The sequence below is a fragment of the Haemaphysalis longicornis genome, unplaced genomic scaffold (assembly GCF_048455015.1).
Source record: "Haemaphysalis longicornis isolate Haplotype H1 unplaced genomic scaffold, Haemaphysalis longicornis Haplotype H1 scaffold_9, whole genome shotgun sequence".
Taxonomy (NCBI): domain Eukaryota; kingdom Metazoa; phylum Arthropoda; class Arachnida; order Ixodida; family Ixodidae; genus Haemaphysalis; species Haemaphysalis longicornis.
This window is the reverse complement of record NW_027526460.1, coordinates 126,290,893-126,306,426: the sequence shown is the minus strand read 5'-3', so window position 1 is coordinate 126,306,426 and position 15,534 is coordinate 126,290,893. Positions and strand designations below refer to the sequence as shown.

Here is a 15,534-nt window from a genome sequence, read left to right as displayed (position 1 = left end):
GCGAACGGCAAGAAATGGCGAGCGGCAAGAAAACCCGTCAAGGAGGGACATGAATTTCGCGACACTCACTTATGATTGCCCGGGCCCGGACCGGGCTTGGGCTAGGTGTTACGGGCCCGGGTCGGGCTCGGGCTTCGCGAAGCGGGCTCGGGCCGGGCTTGGGCCTTAAAATCTGGCCTGTGCAGTGCTCTAAACAGTCCGGCCCCTTCCTCGCCTGTATGATGTGCTGTGCGTAGGATTGTTATGCTACAGCCTCACTGTACCCCCGTCCCCTGTACACTTGACCCCCTGTCAAAAAACAAAAACGATCTCTGCAAAGTGGGCAAGCACAAGTCCTCAGGGTGCGCATTGGAGTGCCCAAGACCATTTCCACGGTGGTACCGGTAGTGGAGCGTCGACGGCTGGCACCAATAGCCCTTGGCGCGCAGCAGCTCCTTCACGGGCGATTGCGCTTCGTAGAACGGCAGTAAGGTCATCCCTTAGGCCTCGGCGCAGCCACTAATCTGCAACACCTCCTACCACTGTACTACCAGCCAGCCGTCTCCACAACCACCGTTGATGTTCCTGCCTCCGCAAATCACGACCGCAGTGAACGGCATTACCCGCAAACAGGATATCCCCACCCCTGCCTTAAAGTTTTTTGCTTAAAAATTACTTCATGCTGAAACAGGCCACTCCCCCTCTATGCACTCTTTGTGCAGTGCGGAAGGACTTGAACCGCGTAATCTGCGAACGCGCGATATACAGTATCTCCGACATCCCTCCTAGTGTCCCTGCAGCAGCTGCCTTCGAGAAGACTAACGCGAACTGACGTGTTAGTCCCGTGGTGTAACCCTAAACGAGCTTCCCGAGTGGCACAGCTCTATTTACTTTACTCCGAGGTACAGGACTTGATCAGGCTTTTAAATAAGGCTTCATTAGAGAGCGAACATCGTCACGATAGTCATCATCATCCATTCATCAATTTCATTTGTCCTAATATCTGGTGTGGCAAGCTAGGTGCCTCTGCCACGCTAACCTCACCACTGCCATTAAAGACCATTCTTGCTCGCTCTCTGCTTATCATTATGGGGCACCACGCCCACCAAAGCAGCCGCTATCGCTGCACACTTGACGCTAAGTTCATATTTCGTTTATTGTCCGTTCCTTGTGTACTTGCACCAATTCTTTGCTCACTATTTATACTTCCATTTCTTTTGTTTATTTTTTAGTTTGATTTATTAATCGAGTGAATAAACCTTATTCTAATTTACCCATCCCAATGTAAAAGTGCACGCGGTTTTATGTGGGCCATGACAGTAATCATCATCATCATCATCGCGATCGTACTTGGCATTCGGCCATCCCGAAAGCAACCAGGGTCTCCGAGGTCCCGATGGCGGCTTCGAGTGAACACCGCAGGTCGCGCCGCCGCTCCAAGTCACGCCTGGTCGCCTGGATCCCCGTGGCCCTGGGCTCGTCGCTGTTCGGCTGGGCCTACTACGTGTACGTGTACGTGTTCTGCGGCTCGCTCCTCAAGGATGATGTCCAGCGTCTGGCCTTCGGCGGCGTGTTCCACGTGCTGCTGCTGCTGTGCCTTTGGTCCTTCCTGCAGATGACCGTCACCATGACCGCACCCATCCCGCCCTCCTTCTCACTCAGTGACGCCGACCTGCGGCTGCTCGGCCAGTGCGCCAATGATAAAGCACGCCGCCAGTTCCTCGAGCTGCTGGCCGAGAACCGAGGGGTGCTGACCCGCAACGCGGACGGAGGGGTGCGCTACTGCGAGGGCTGCAGGCTGCTCAAGCCGGACAGGACACACCACTGCTCGCAGTGCAAGAGGTGAACTACAAGCAGTCATCATTTTTTCGAGGTTCGGGTCCGTACTCACGGCTTTGTATAGCCCTGGCGGAAATGGCTGTACGCATGACTGGGCATTTTAACGATAACTTATCAACTCCGCTAGTTATTCATTTTTGTACAAATGCAGGACATTTCAAGGTTAGGGCTGGGGGAGCCCAAAATCAGGCTTACACATTAATATTCCCGGTGTGGACATAATCGAACATTTCCTCTGGAGGGGCTACAGAGCCACTTGCGGTTTTTTGGCTGTGTCATGCTGTCAATGCCCCAATTCTCACTGCCTTAATCACAGTGCTCCGGGGTCGTGATGAAGTTCGCGTGCACTTCGCGCAGCGCCCAAGGTCGTTATCGTGTTCTGAGAACTCAACCAGGGCGTGAGCTTTTGGTATCGCTGTCTACGCTGAGGCGTACATGCCTCTTTAACATTTTCATTGTTTGTTCTACTTCTCTAACGCGAGGCGCAGGTGCATCCCAAAGATGGACCACCACTGCGTGTGGTTTAACAACTGCGTAAGCTTCAGCACCTACAAGTTCTTCCTGCTCACACTGTTCTACATCGTGGCGCTGTGCGTGTTCGGCGTGGGCAGCGCCACGCAACACGTCGCGGCCGCCTGGTCCAACCACACCTCGTCTGACTTGACGCTGAACGCCACCTTCCTGTACGTGTTCGGCGTCGTGTTGGGCCTGTTCCTGGCATGCTTCCTGTACACACACTTCAGCATGGTCGCCACGAACGTCACCACGCTCGAGGGCCTCAGGCCGGCGGTCTTCAAGGACCCCAGGTAATGTTGCTGTTCTCTATGTGTAGTACACATTTCATCATCTCTGGAGTTCAATGAAGGAGCCGCGACAATCAGTGGTTTTCTTCGTGAGAGCCCTTCTCTAACCCCAAGGTTTTTCTCAAGCTTGGCCATTCCTGTGAGTATCATCAATATTGGCTACAACAAGAATATTCTGGTTAACTTCGACATGACTTGGTACAGAGGTCACGAAAAAATGGGGGAAAAGCGCGATATGAACATAGACATCCGGTTTGGGGGTGGTGGCAGTGTAGTGTGGCACTGGTGGTGGCACTTACCAATAAATGCAGTATAACAGCAGAGGAGGAGCGTCATCATATGATACGACCTGGTTGCATGAAAACTGAGTTTATCTCTATGCGAAGAAATAAGTGCTCTAGTGTAGAGATCAGTTCGCAAAACGTAGAATTTAATGAAAAGCGATGGGTTGTTCAACACGCAGCATTGTCGCCGCCTACACAAAAAAAGAATGCAATACTAGAAAATGCAAAATTAATGACCAGTAATTTTCCGGAGGCTAGAACGCATATTATAATAAAGTGACATGAACTTAGGAACAGATCGTTTTCTATACGTGAAGACTTTTCGATTGATTGTAGGGTTTAATACGCCGACGCAGCGCAGTCGAAGAGGTGCGCCGTAGTGGAAGGCTCTGGATTAATTTCGACCACCTGGGGATCTTCAACATGCGCCAAAATCTCGTTCACACGGACGTTTTTTGCTTTTAGGCTCCATAAAAAAAGCGGCCGTCGCTGCTGAGAATCTAACCCGCGTCCTCGTGCTCAGCAGCACAACGCTTCAGCCACTGAGCTAACGCGGCGGGTCCGTGAAGACTTTCCACCGAACATTTATCTAGCAGCGGAAAGGCGGGGACAGCCCTAAGCCCACGCTTGAGGACACAAGCACGTTCGGTTGCAGTCGGCAAACTGTACGTATGCAAGAACTCCCTGAAAATACATTGATAATCATGTGTTGAGTATGCGTTGGTTATCAAGATAGCATAAAGTAAGCAAGGTGCGGCTGAAGGAAAACTAGCGAAAAATACCACGTGTGCATAGTCTGCTAGCAAAGTACATACCTTCGACCTTTGTTGTATACACAGCTGCATTCGTTTATCACCCCATGTAACAGGTCTTCGTAACGTGGAATGGATCGACGGACTGGGTACGCCAAGGAGAATCTTTTTTACCGATGCGCCAAGCTGAATCCTTTACTGCGCCGACAGTAGCCGCATCTAGTTGCGAGAACGCATAGATGAGCTGTTGCGAAAATGTCGACACCTTCTATCGACCAGAAATGCCCGGCTGCTTCTATGAACCTCTTTTGAGTTACGAACGCGAAAGAGATACTGGCCAATTGAGTTTCACAAAGTGTTTCTTCGGGCGGATATGCTTCTATGAACCTCTTTTGAGTTACGAACGCGAAAGAGATACTGGCCAATTGAGTTTCACAAAGTGTTTCTTCGGGCGGATATGCTGACGTCGCCGCTAATAAGAGTTGGTGAATCGGCCGCGAGCTTTCCGCGACAGCTGTCATCGTCACTGGGTGATTCCTCGAATGGGCATGCGAGATTTTGTTGGTGGGTATATGGAGCCGCACCCAAATCGGAGTTGATGGAGCGGCTGTCAGGTTCTTACATCAGCTGTCATCGTCACTGGTCAATCCACGTGAGTGGGTATGCAGCCATGCCTATTTACGCATCGACACCTAGTGTTGAGCCTAAAGGAAAGGGCCAAATAGCTTCCAAGTATTTGCACCGCAAACAGCACGTATCGGTTGCCGACGCATTCTAAGCTGACGTCCACGGCGCATGTACTAAGCGACCCTTAAGTGACCTTGTCATAGAGTCAAACTGGTGTGGTGAATGGTGCTCGACTCCCATTCCTGCGGCCCCGGGTTCAAACTTCACCTAATTTTATCCAATTGTATTTTCCGCTCAATTAGTTTTCTTTTATTCGCATTAGGCTGTCGGCCAATTTAGAAGTTGTTTAGCTGCTGCATACGTCGGCCCCGGCTTTTCAGCCTAATGGGCCGCTTAATACGTTTCGAATACATGTACTAGTTAAAAGTTTCCAATTATGTTTGGCACCCTTCCAACGACCTTGTGTTTCTTTTTTTTTTGTAAATGTCCGCTCAAGATACCCAATTCGGCTTCGTTGTCTACAGTTTGTGCCGTCAAGAATAACAATGCGGAAAATTAGATTATGTCATGCCCGTTCTTAGTCTCGGAAACATCAGGCTTTAATAAAAGTATTACTGCTTGTACCGCGGCAGCTACCAATGTTATATTTGTAAGCAGGAGTCTATATTCTACCGACGCAGGCCGACTTCTTTGTACACTGAATGCTCCATGTATTTTTTTTTTGTATTTTATCAGCATCAGAATTCGTCGACTCTGGCTATCACCTATTCAAATACAGCATTCTGGGTTAGTTTTTTAGTACCGTAGAGGGTCCGCAAAGGTCCTCCTTTGTACTTACACGGGTGTTGTAAATCGTCAGCTGTGTTATCTCCCGCCGTGTGAGCCAGGCGTGTGTCGTATCAACTGGGCGTCATGTGTCTTTCCCCGCCCTTTCCTTCTTCCAACTCCCTCTCCCTTCACTATGCTTAAATTCTCGGTTTTCGGAGGGGGGTTTCGCACGTGCGGGCGTTCGGCAGACGTGTCTCACATCGGCTCCGCATATTATGCCATTTTCTGCCGGACCTTTTTCTCCCATCGAATCAAATCTATTGTCAACGTGCAAGGCTTAGTTTACGGAATCTGCAGACACCAAAATTTGGTGAGTCCTCGCATTTTTCGCGAAGTTATCGCCTTTTAAAGTTCGCTGGCGAGGCCGCCCCGCTAAGCCTACTTTAGGCCTAGCTCGACCTCGGCCCAGCGCGCCATGGCGGCCGCTCTTACGGCCACGTCAGCCACTTCTGCCGACGCTACGGCAGTCATGGAGTTCGAGGGAACCATAACGAACGCTGGTATGGAACCTACGGAAACGACTGTTGTGTTAAATCACGAGGGAGGCCGAACGCTCGCTATAGTGGCGGGAGAAGAAGCAGCGCCAACGGACAACGACGGCTGGATCACAGCTGGAAGGAAACTACAACGCCGGCACGCCGAGGAGCCCGCAGGTAAGCCAGTCCTTACCCCGGCAGCCTCGCAGCCTAAGAGTAACTCGCGTTTCGCGAGGCAGGTGACCGCTAGAATTAGCAAGGCAGCTCGCATGCCCGTGTCACTACCGAAAGAAGAGATCAAGATCATTGTGCGGCCACGTGGCGGGCTACACGTAGCCCGAACGGAGGCCACTCGCCTCATGACGGCCATCATTACGGCCGCGGGAATCACTATGCAGGAGTCTAAGATAGACACCATATGCACAAACCCTACCCAGAACATTATCATTGTTAGCACGCCCAGTGAAGATCGCGCTCGGAAATACGTGCAAGTTAAGCGGCTGCAGATAGGGAACGTGGAGTATGGAACTTTCGCGTACGTCTCAGCTCCCAACGGAACCGCGAAAGGTGTGATCAGAGGCATCGACCTCTCGGAAACACACCAAGATCTACAGGATAATATTGTAAATGAAGCGAACCCGCTAGCTCTTGAAGCTCATAGGATCGGAAACACTACAACCATTATTGTAGCGTTCGAAGGAACTAAAGTCCCTAACACCGTAAAGTACGGCGCCATGATTGTGCGCTGCAGCCTTTATAGACAACACCACGAAGTTTGCCGCTGTTGCGGTAAATTAGGACACCGGGCAGATGTTTGCCCATACCCAGAGACTAAAGTGTGCTTTGCGTGTGGGAAGCCTAACCCAGATCAAGCGCACGAAGCCACGTGCAAACCCCGCTGTAAGCTATGCAACGGGGCTCACCCAACTGGCGCCACGGGTTGCCGCAACAGATATAAGATGCCCCACGTCGTAACTCAACGACGCTGGGAGAAGGAACAGCAAAGGTCGGTTACTAAGAAACAGATGCCACAGCCGACAGTGGAAAATTGTCCACATCTGCAGCCGAAAGCCCGCGAAAACACACAAAGGGCGAACGTCAGCGCTGACGTGAGAGCAGCTGCAGGCAACGGCGTGGAGAGCAATAAGAACAGCCAAGCAACGCCGTGCACAGGCAATACATGGGCCACGGTGGCTAATGGAACTACGGCTCCTCGCTCTAACAACAACGCCTCGGATCCTCGAGTCAGACAGCTCGAGGCGGAATTACAGCAAATGCGCGGAGAGAATTCTCGCCTGCGGGAAAGAATGGCGGAACAAGACAGCCTCATCCAGGAGTTGAACCGCAAGGTCGAGATGCTCCTGATCGGCGAACACAGGCAAATGCCCCAGCCTCAGGCTTTCCAAACACTACCACCCCCGAGAACGGCCTTGCCGGAACCCATCGTGGAGGCTTTGCCCAAACACAGTCCTACCCCCACCTATACTACGACAGAAGATAGCTCCCCGGAAGAGATTATAGAAGATATGTCAGAGCCTAGGGCGAAACGAAGGGCCTTAAAGGCCAAGAAACGCGCACTACGACGCATTAACGAACGATCCACTTGGCAGGATGAAGACTCTGACAAGCAGGCTGAGTCAATCAACAAGCGGCTCTCAACCATAGAAGCCACAATGGCAGACATGGTCGTCAAATTCACCAACCTGGAGGCCCGGGCGCCGTCCTCAAACATAGAGGCCCGGTTTGCAAGCATGGAAAAGGTCTTCAATTTAATAGAGAAGAACTTAATGGCACCACAGCAACGAACAACCAGTCAACCGTAATGACCAGGACCCCGCCAACGGAATTGATAATATGGCAATGGAACATGAACGGTACTCACGGAAAGAAGGCAGTGCTCATTCAAGCCATCAAACACGCTACAAGACAACCGGACGTAATCCTCCTGCAAGAGACACACTGTGAAGTCTCCCCGAAGATACCAGGGTACCGCTCCTACGCTACCTCAGTTCCCAAGTCCACAGAGAAGTGGGCCCGGTCAAGAGGTGGAGTCTGTACCCTGGTAAAGAAGGGAATAGTATACTTGGAGCACGACCTCAAGCATACGACGAACACCGAACATCTTACGATTGAAGTGGTCGTCGGCAAGAGGAACAGGAAGCACAAGGAGCACATCTACATCACTAATATCTACACCAAGCCTAAGTACTCATCACAGCGCTACGGTACCCTTATTCGCAAGATCAAGCAGCTTGCGGGGGACAACACTACATTGATCTGTGGCGACTTCAATGCTCAACACACCACATGGGGCTACCAGCGCACGACGGCGAAGGGCCGGAACCTCCTAGAGGAGACCCGGGACGCCGACTACCACCTCATCAATGACATATCCACTCCTACCAGGCACGGCACATTCGTACAACGGGACACCAACCCCGACCTGGCTTTCAGCAACAACACGAAAGTGCGGTGGCGAAACACCCTGGAGACACTCGGCAGTGACCATTGTGTAATCGAGATCATTATCCCTCTCAACAGTCACGTTGCCCCTCCCCGAACACAGAAACTCACGGACTGGAACAGTTTCCGTACCAACCTGGAGACCATTCCCGACCACATCGACGACATAGAAGAGTGAACGAAGGCACTACTCACCGAGGTCCAGCGAGCTACCACGGAGCTAGAGACGACGGACGACATGCCCAACATGGACAGCCGGCTAGCGCACTTACTTGAGGCACGGAACTCACTAAAGCGAAGATGGAAGAGTCAGCGGCATAACCGCAAGCTCCGCAAGCGCATAGCCCTACTCAACCGAGAAATTGAAAAGCACTGTGCCGTGCTGTGTCGCCAACAATGGCATGCGATCTGTCAGGAGGCAGACGGTCAAATACATAAGAGTCGCACATGGCACTTACTCCGTCACCTGCTGGACGACAGTCAAACCAAGGGCACGCAACAACACACCCTGGCACGTACCTTGCTTAAAGCTCGAAAAGAGCTAGGTGACGACGAGGTGTGCAAGCGCCTCAACGACAAGTATCTACCGGCAACGCCACCCTCTTCTCTGCCGAGTTACACGGGCGACTCCAAGCCTAAGCTCGACACAGACATTGAAGAATGGGAGGTACGAGCGGTCTTACAGAAGATCAACAGCAAGTCCGCGGCGGGACCCGACTGTGTCTCTAACAAGGCGCTACGCAACCTTAGCGACGGGGCGATCACAGCACTCACAAAGTTCTTCAATCACTGCTGGCGAAACGGAGCCTTACCCCGCAAGTGGAAAGAGGCACGGACAGTACTCATCCCCAAGCCCGGCAAACCACCAAGCATCGAGAACCTTCGCCCGATTTCACTAACATCGTGTATCGGCAAGGCCCTCGAGCACGTGCTGCTCAACCGGTGGCAAGACTACCTGGAAGAGAACAACCTCTACCCGGATACCATGCTGGGATTCCGGGCAGGGCTGAGCACACAGGACGCCATGCTCCTCATCAAGCACGAGATCATTGACAAACCGTCGACGACCACAAGCCCCATGGACAACCGGGCCATACTCGGTCTCGATTTGAAGAGTGCCTTCGACACCATCCACCACTCGGCGATTCTACAGCAAGTCTCCCACCTCAACATGGGAGAACGCACATTCAACTACATCAAGGACTTCCTCACAGCCCGTACCACCACCATCGTGGCAGGGGATCTGGAGCTACCAACCAAGACGTTGGGGAGCATAGGCACACCGCAGGGGGCCGTGATCTCGCCGACGCTGTTCAACCTAGTAATGATTGGAGTGGCCGAACGCCTCCGCGCCCTCCCGAAAGTCAAACACACGATCTATGCCGATGATATCACCCTCTGGGTGACGGGTGGCAGTGACGGCGAGATCGAGGCGTCCCTGCAGCAAGCCATCGACGTCGTTGAAGACCAACTGCAAGGCACGGGCCTCCAGTGCTCCCCAGCCAAGTCAGAACTGCTCCTACTACTGCCACGCCGCAAGTTCAGATCCGACAGCGCACCTGACATACAGCTCCATGCGGGTGACGGTACTACCATCCCAAGAGTCAGCACCTTGCGTGTCCTGGGCCTCCACATCGAAGAGCTACGCTACAACGGCCACACCGTTAAGCTACTGGATTCCAAGGTCTCCAGAGCCATAAGCTTAATTAAGAAGATTTCAACCAAATACGCTGGCATGAGAGAGCACAACCTGCTCAAACTCGTACAGTCTTTCGCCATCAGCCACCTGGCCTATGTCGCGGCCTTTCATGACTGGACCGACCTCGAGCGTAGAAAGCTGGAGGCGCTCATACGCAAGGCACACAAAGCTGCACTTGGTCTTTACAACCACACTAATAATGAACGGCTCCTTGAGCTAGGTGTGCATAATACACTAGGCGAGATAGTCGAGGCGCAGCAAACCGCGCAGCTTACACGTCTCGCGCAGACCCGAACGGGCAGGGCAATACTACAAAGGATAGGATATCAACCGAGGCTGCAGGAAGGTAGGGACTGGCTGCCGCTTCCGCGGGACCTACTGCGCAAGCTGCAGGTCGCCCCACTTCCCCGCCACATGAGTCCAGGGGAGAACAACGAAAGACGGCTCGCTCGAGCGCGGGCACTTACAACCACTCACTCCAACGACACCGGGGCCTTCTACGTGGACGTGGCCAGGTACCCGGACCGCAAGAACACGTACGCCGCCGCCGTCGTCGCAGCCACCACCGGTGAGCTCTACACGGCCGGCAGCATCGTGGCATCATCCACTGAACAAGCGGAAGAGCTGGCCATCGCGCTGGCTCTCTCCAACCCTAACTGCACCACCGTCCTCAGCGACTCCCGGACGGCCGTCCTGCGTTTCGCCGAGAACAAGGTGCACCCGAGTGTTGTGAGGGTGTGCGGGGCCCTACGGTCATCACAGACAACGGTGTGCATCAAGTGGTTCCCAGCCCACATGGGCACAGTGGGACCCGAAACGAACCGCAACGAGGACGCGGACCGGATGGCGAGTGCGCTCACTAGACGCAACGCCGGCTCGGTCTCCCCTGCTCCAGTGGACGATCACGACAACGAAGGTGAAGACTTCAACCCGATTACTACGTACGGGGAGGTACTGAAGTGCTTCCGGGACTCCCGGAGACGATACCCTGGGCCTCACTCGAACCTCTCTAGGCAAGAGGCAGTACTGTTCAGACAATTACAAGTGCGTGCGACGTGGACCCCTGTATGGGCGAAACACGTCCACCCCGAACTACAGCCGAGTGACGTGTGTGTGCTGTGCAGTGCTAGTCGCGCTACTATGGCGCACATGCTATGGACATGTGCTGTGACTCCGGACCCAACAGACGCGCTTCCACCCCATCTTGCTCGTGCGGTGGGCAAGGAAGACTTAGACTCTCAACGGGGAGCCGTCCAGTTCGCGATGGAGGCCCTTCAACGCCAGCAGTCATAGATGCTGCCTCCCCTACAGGAGGCTGGTATCTGCGACTAATTTAGCCGGCCAATAAAGATGTTCTCTCTCTCTCTCTCTCTCTCGGTTTTCGGACGAATAAAAGGTTCAGTCCCCAGTGCCGGTCTCGTCTGTCGTCCCCGCACCGTGTGTGTGTGTCGACTATGCAACAATGGCCGATTGTGTTTCACGCTTTACCGTGGAGGAAGATGCATGGGCACGAAATTTCTGACAGGACGAAATGTTTCTCGTGTGTCGCTCCTGTGGCCCAGGGACTCGTTCGACGTCGGCTGGCGGGACAACTTCGCCGAGGTGTTCGGTCGGCGCAAGGCCCTCTGGCTCCTCCCTGTGTTTACTGCGCTAGGCGACGGCGCCCACTTCCCCACCAGGCTACAGCCGGACCGGAACGCCTTGAAAGGGGTCTCGATCGTGGTCCCCAGGCCCATCGTCCTCATGCCTACGTCACCGCTGGTCGTGAAGGATCTCCCAGGTCCTACCGTCGTAGCTTCTTTCTCGAAGATACCGCCAAGTGGCGAAGCGACCGTGGTCTCTTCGTTCGGGCGACCTTCGGCAGAGAGTGCGTGCCGGGCCCTTTCACTGACCTTGGTGCCCGACGGTGGCGCGCCCCTGCCGGCCCTCGCCGCCAGCATCGGCACGTACGGGGAACGGGTCGCGTCCCTGATTCATTCCTCGAGTAAGAGGAGCCCCCAGGATGTGCCAGCTTCACTCACTTCGGTGGAAGTCCAATGATTTTACCGGACGGGCCCATTTCCGCCCAGTTAGCACGGGGGGCGAAAATTCCACGAAATTTCATGAGGACAAGAACCATCGTCGCAATATTCTTGTTACTCTCGACTAGACATTGCTTGCCGTGTAATAGAGAAGTGCTGACAGCAAAAGCGGCGCGTGTAAATTACACGTAACAACAAGGAACCTTCTCTCTCAGTTTATCTGTTTCTTTAGTTGTGGCGTGTTTAATTGCAGGGGTCGTTTCGAAACGACGGGGCAAGCGAAAATAAGAAGCACCGTGCTGTCTCTGGAAACTGGAGGATTTTTTGAGCAGACAGCCTATTTATCGTACTAGCTCGGAGGAAACCAAGGCTAGTTTGAATAGCGCTCCTTAAAAGAAGTTGAAGTTGAAGTGTATTTTCACATGTTTTGAAAGTGGGTACAAGTGATAATATAGGAGGAGGTCCCGTAGTTAAACTGTCGGGGGGACCTCCTGTGAGGAGGTGCGTATGAGAAGGCAGCAAGTAAACAACACATCAAAAGAAAATGAACAAAAACAGGCAGAAATCAGTCATATCTGTATAAAATGTCGCGTGGATTGCGTGTTAAGCAGGGCAATCCCCTGTTTAAGATGTGTACCGGTTATTGCACTTGGTAAAATCTCTAAGTGATGGATACGTGCCGCGTTTCCTGGTCAGCCGGCTAGCATTAAGACGACGACATAAACACGTGCCCCGGGCCCCGCGCGCTTGATTCTGTCAGCCATTTTATCCATTTGTAGCAATACGAACAAATGCACACCAAACACTGCAGTCAAAAAGGTTGCACATAATTACGGAAGCACTGCAAAAAATAGAGCTACAATGGAAACACATTTATACATTACGCCAAGGTAGATAATAGGAAACATTTCAATTGGTTTCGGAATAAATGGGGACAGTGAATTGATTTAAGTGGGGTGGGTTGTTCATTCCATATTGGAATGGCTGCGAATACGGGAGTTTGCTTGATGTAGTTAGAGTGAATTTTCGGCAGAATTAGGTTATTGTGTTCAGAAAAGCGGGTGCGGTTGGGGTTAAAAAGTAACGGCTGGTCAATCCAGTTGTGGAACAATTCATTATTTGTTGCGCGAAAGAGCAAAAAGGACATTTTTATTTTATATTCAAAATAAGGGGTAGGATTCGAAGGTCAAAATATAAATGTGGAGTACTCTCTCTCGAATGGCTGAAATTAATGATACGGATGACTCGGTTTTGCAAAGAAATACGCGGTGATAGATGAACATCATAGGTGCTTCCCGACGAACCTAAACAATATGTTAAATGACTCTGTACAGAACAGTTTTAAACAGAACGTAGAAAGGAGAAAGCAGACAAACTTACTATATAGCGCATCTTTCTCTTTAAAAATCAATACAGGGGAGTCAGAGGAATCTGGAACCGGCCATCCATATCGACCTCTTCTCTCTCCCCGAGGTCGTCAGCCGGGTTTCTCGTAGTATACGATGGAAGGCAGGCGACAAGCTCAGAACCCGCTAACCATGTAAAAATGTTTAGCGTGTACCACGGGGGGCGAAAACTGCGAGTCTCCGAGGTTGGCGAATATGCATTGTCGAAATTATCTCCTGGTATGCATAAAACTGCGATAAGTGATTTTCATTTACATGTACTGTAATAATGAACCAAATCTCTGGTTTAAAAGGTAACATGCATTATATAAATGAATGAATGACCTTTATGAAGGGGAAAGTCTGGCGCCCTGGTTTGGGTTAGGGCGAGAGCGACATAAGAATACACATACTGTTAGCGTTGTTTACAATCCTGAAAGTGGTCATCAGCGATTGGACTATGGACGGTACTAGCCATTCAGCGTCACCTGTACATAATCATCAGCAATAGCTACTACGCCTCTGCTTCCCCATCTTCATTTCTGTACATACTCATCATCATGGCGTGGTCGCCCTTCTAGCGACTGCAGCTGTACAATAAACCTCGCTTCGAGCCTCGGTCTCTGAATATCCACTTCCTAGTATACACGATGTAATATGCTCATTTTACACGTGAAGGTTCGAAAACCACAATTGTTCGGTGTTGCAAGCAGGGTTTGTATGTTCATATAGGCACGGGTCGTCCTGTGACGAGCAGTGCCCGGAAGTTTGACAATGACAATTCCACGCGGAAACATTGCAAGAAGGTATAAGTCGTTCATCCGCAATTTAACTGTGTACAGTACGTTTTGGAGAGAAGTTGTCCCCTTTTCAGAGGTGGGTGGATTGCTTCCACTAAAGCTATTAGTGCGCCATCAGTGATTATTTAGCTGCCTCAGACGTCAATTATTGTTCTATGCAGTTGAGGAGAGTGAATGTGTCCAAATGAAAAAAGAAAATGAAGGCAGCTCACACTAACGCGTAATACTTGAATGTCGCGAAGCTGTACGTAACCTTCACGATTGCGCCGATTTGTTGCTATAAGTGCGAGCATATTTCATATTTTTTGAAGGGATAACCATTGGACACCACCTTGAAGGGGCGTGCGCTATGACGTACGGCGAACGTTGGAGCTGGAGCTGGTTTTTTTACCAGCCTTGGCCAATCTCCCTAATTGGGTATGGTTGGCGTAACAAACGCGTGCTGGGGACGCTGGGCGGTCGCCGCGATGCACGAACACACGAGCACTCGGCATTTTCTTGTTTTTTTAACTGCTACGTGGTCGCCGCAATCTTGACCAATCTGCCTAAGATGGTATGCTTGGCTTGACACACGTGCGCAGAGGACATTGTGCGGCCGACGCGGGACACGCACACACGAGCGCTAGGCATTTTTTTTTTTGTTTTGCTGGACGATATTACTTTGTGGGCGACAAGCGGAAGCGTCGGACAAACCGAGGAAACCCTCCAGGCAGCGGCTACTTTAGTGCACACGTACGCTGATGAATGCGGGCTCAAGTGCGCGCCGGCGAAATCCGAGCTGCTTCACATCACCCGGGATAAGGTAGAAGTACCTAAAATTCATATTAGTTTGTGCGGCACTCAGATATCCGAAGTGGAGACCATCCGCGTGCTGGGCCTGCAAATTAATAACAAAGGCAATAACGCCATTGCCCTCAACAAACTTAAATCCACGTGTGAACAAATCAGCCGCATGATCGGTCGAGTATCAGGCAAACACGGGGGTCTCCAGGAATGCGAGACGCTCCGTCTAGTGCAGGCCTTCGTCATCAGCCGCATAACATATGCAGTGGCCTATCTCAAGCTACGACAAAACGATCTTAAGAAACGTGACATTATGATCAGGTCAGTTGTTAAGAGAGCCCTTGGACTCCCTTCTAAAGCGTCCACCGAACTTTTAACACAGCTCGGGATGCACAATACGATCACTGAGCTCATAGAGGCTCAGTACACGAGCCAAATCATGCGACTGTCAATGACAACTACTGGCAGGCAGGTCCTTGAGGATCTCCGCATCGCTGTACCCCCTACCACAGAAGACAGAGCGGACATCCCTCCCGCTTGGCGGCACCGCAAGCTAAGCGTTAAACCTCTGCCTCGTAATATGCATCCTGACCGAAACTCAGGAAGAAGGCAAGCCCGAGCAACAGCCATAACAAAACAATATGGCACCCGTAAAGGCGTGTATTAAGTTGACGCAGGGGGCCCTCACCGGAGGGCATCTGTACGGTTGCGGTCCTGCACGAGGGAACACAGGTGGATGGACACTCGGTGAAAACGAGTAAAATTGAGTTTGCTAAAGAGACGGCTATAGCCCTG

At 51.9% G+C, this 15,534-nt stretch overlaps 1 protein-coding gene across 1 annotated transcript; it reads left to right on the top strand.

Annotated features, from left to right (window-relative positions):
- Positions 1-1,035: 1,035 nt before the first annotated feature.
- LOC144152378 (palmitoyltransferase ZDHHC15A-like) lies at positions 1,036-12,039 on the top strand. The gene is made up of 3 exons (XM_077683647.1): positions 1,036-1,821; positions 2,307-2,624; positions 11,313-12,039. The coding sequence occupies exons 1-3, from the start codon at positions 1,376-1,378 to the stop codon at positions 11,788-11,790; spliced, it is 1,242 nt and encodes a 413-aa protein (XP_077539773.1). The 5' UTR covers positions 1,036-1,375; the 3' UTR covers positions 11,791-12,039.
- The last annotated feature ends 3,495 nt before the right edge of the window (positions 12,040-15,534 follow it).

Bases quoted from the DNA above. Each gene is read 5' to 3' on its own strand.
- LOC144152378 (XM_077683647.1), top strand. From the start codon at position 1,376: ATGGCGGCTTCGAGTGAACACCGCAGGTCGCGCCGCCGCTCCAAGTCA. The intron at 1,822-2,306 runs GTGAACTACAAG...CGCGAGGCGCAG, and splicing joins CACTGCTCGCAGTGCAAGAG to GTGCATCCCAAAGATGGACC. The intron at 2,625-11,312 runs GTAATGTTGCTG...CCTGTGGCCCAG, and splicing joins GCGGTCTTCAAGGACCCCAG to GGACTCGTTCGACGTCGGCT.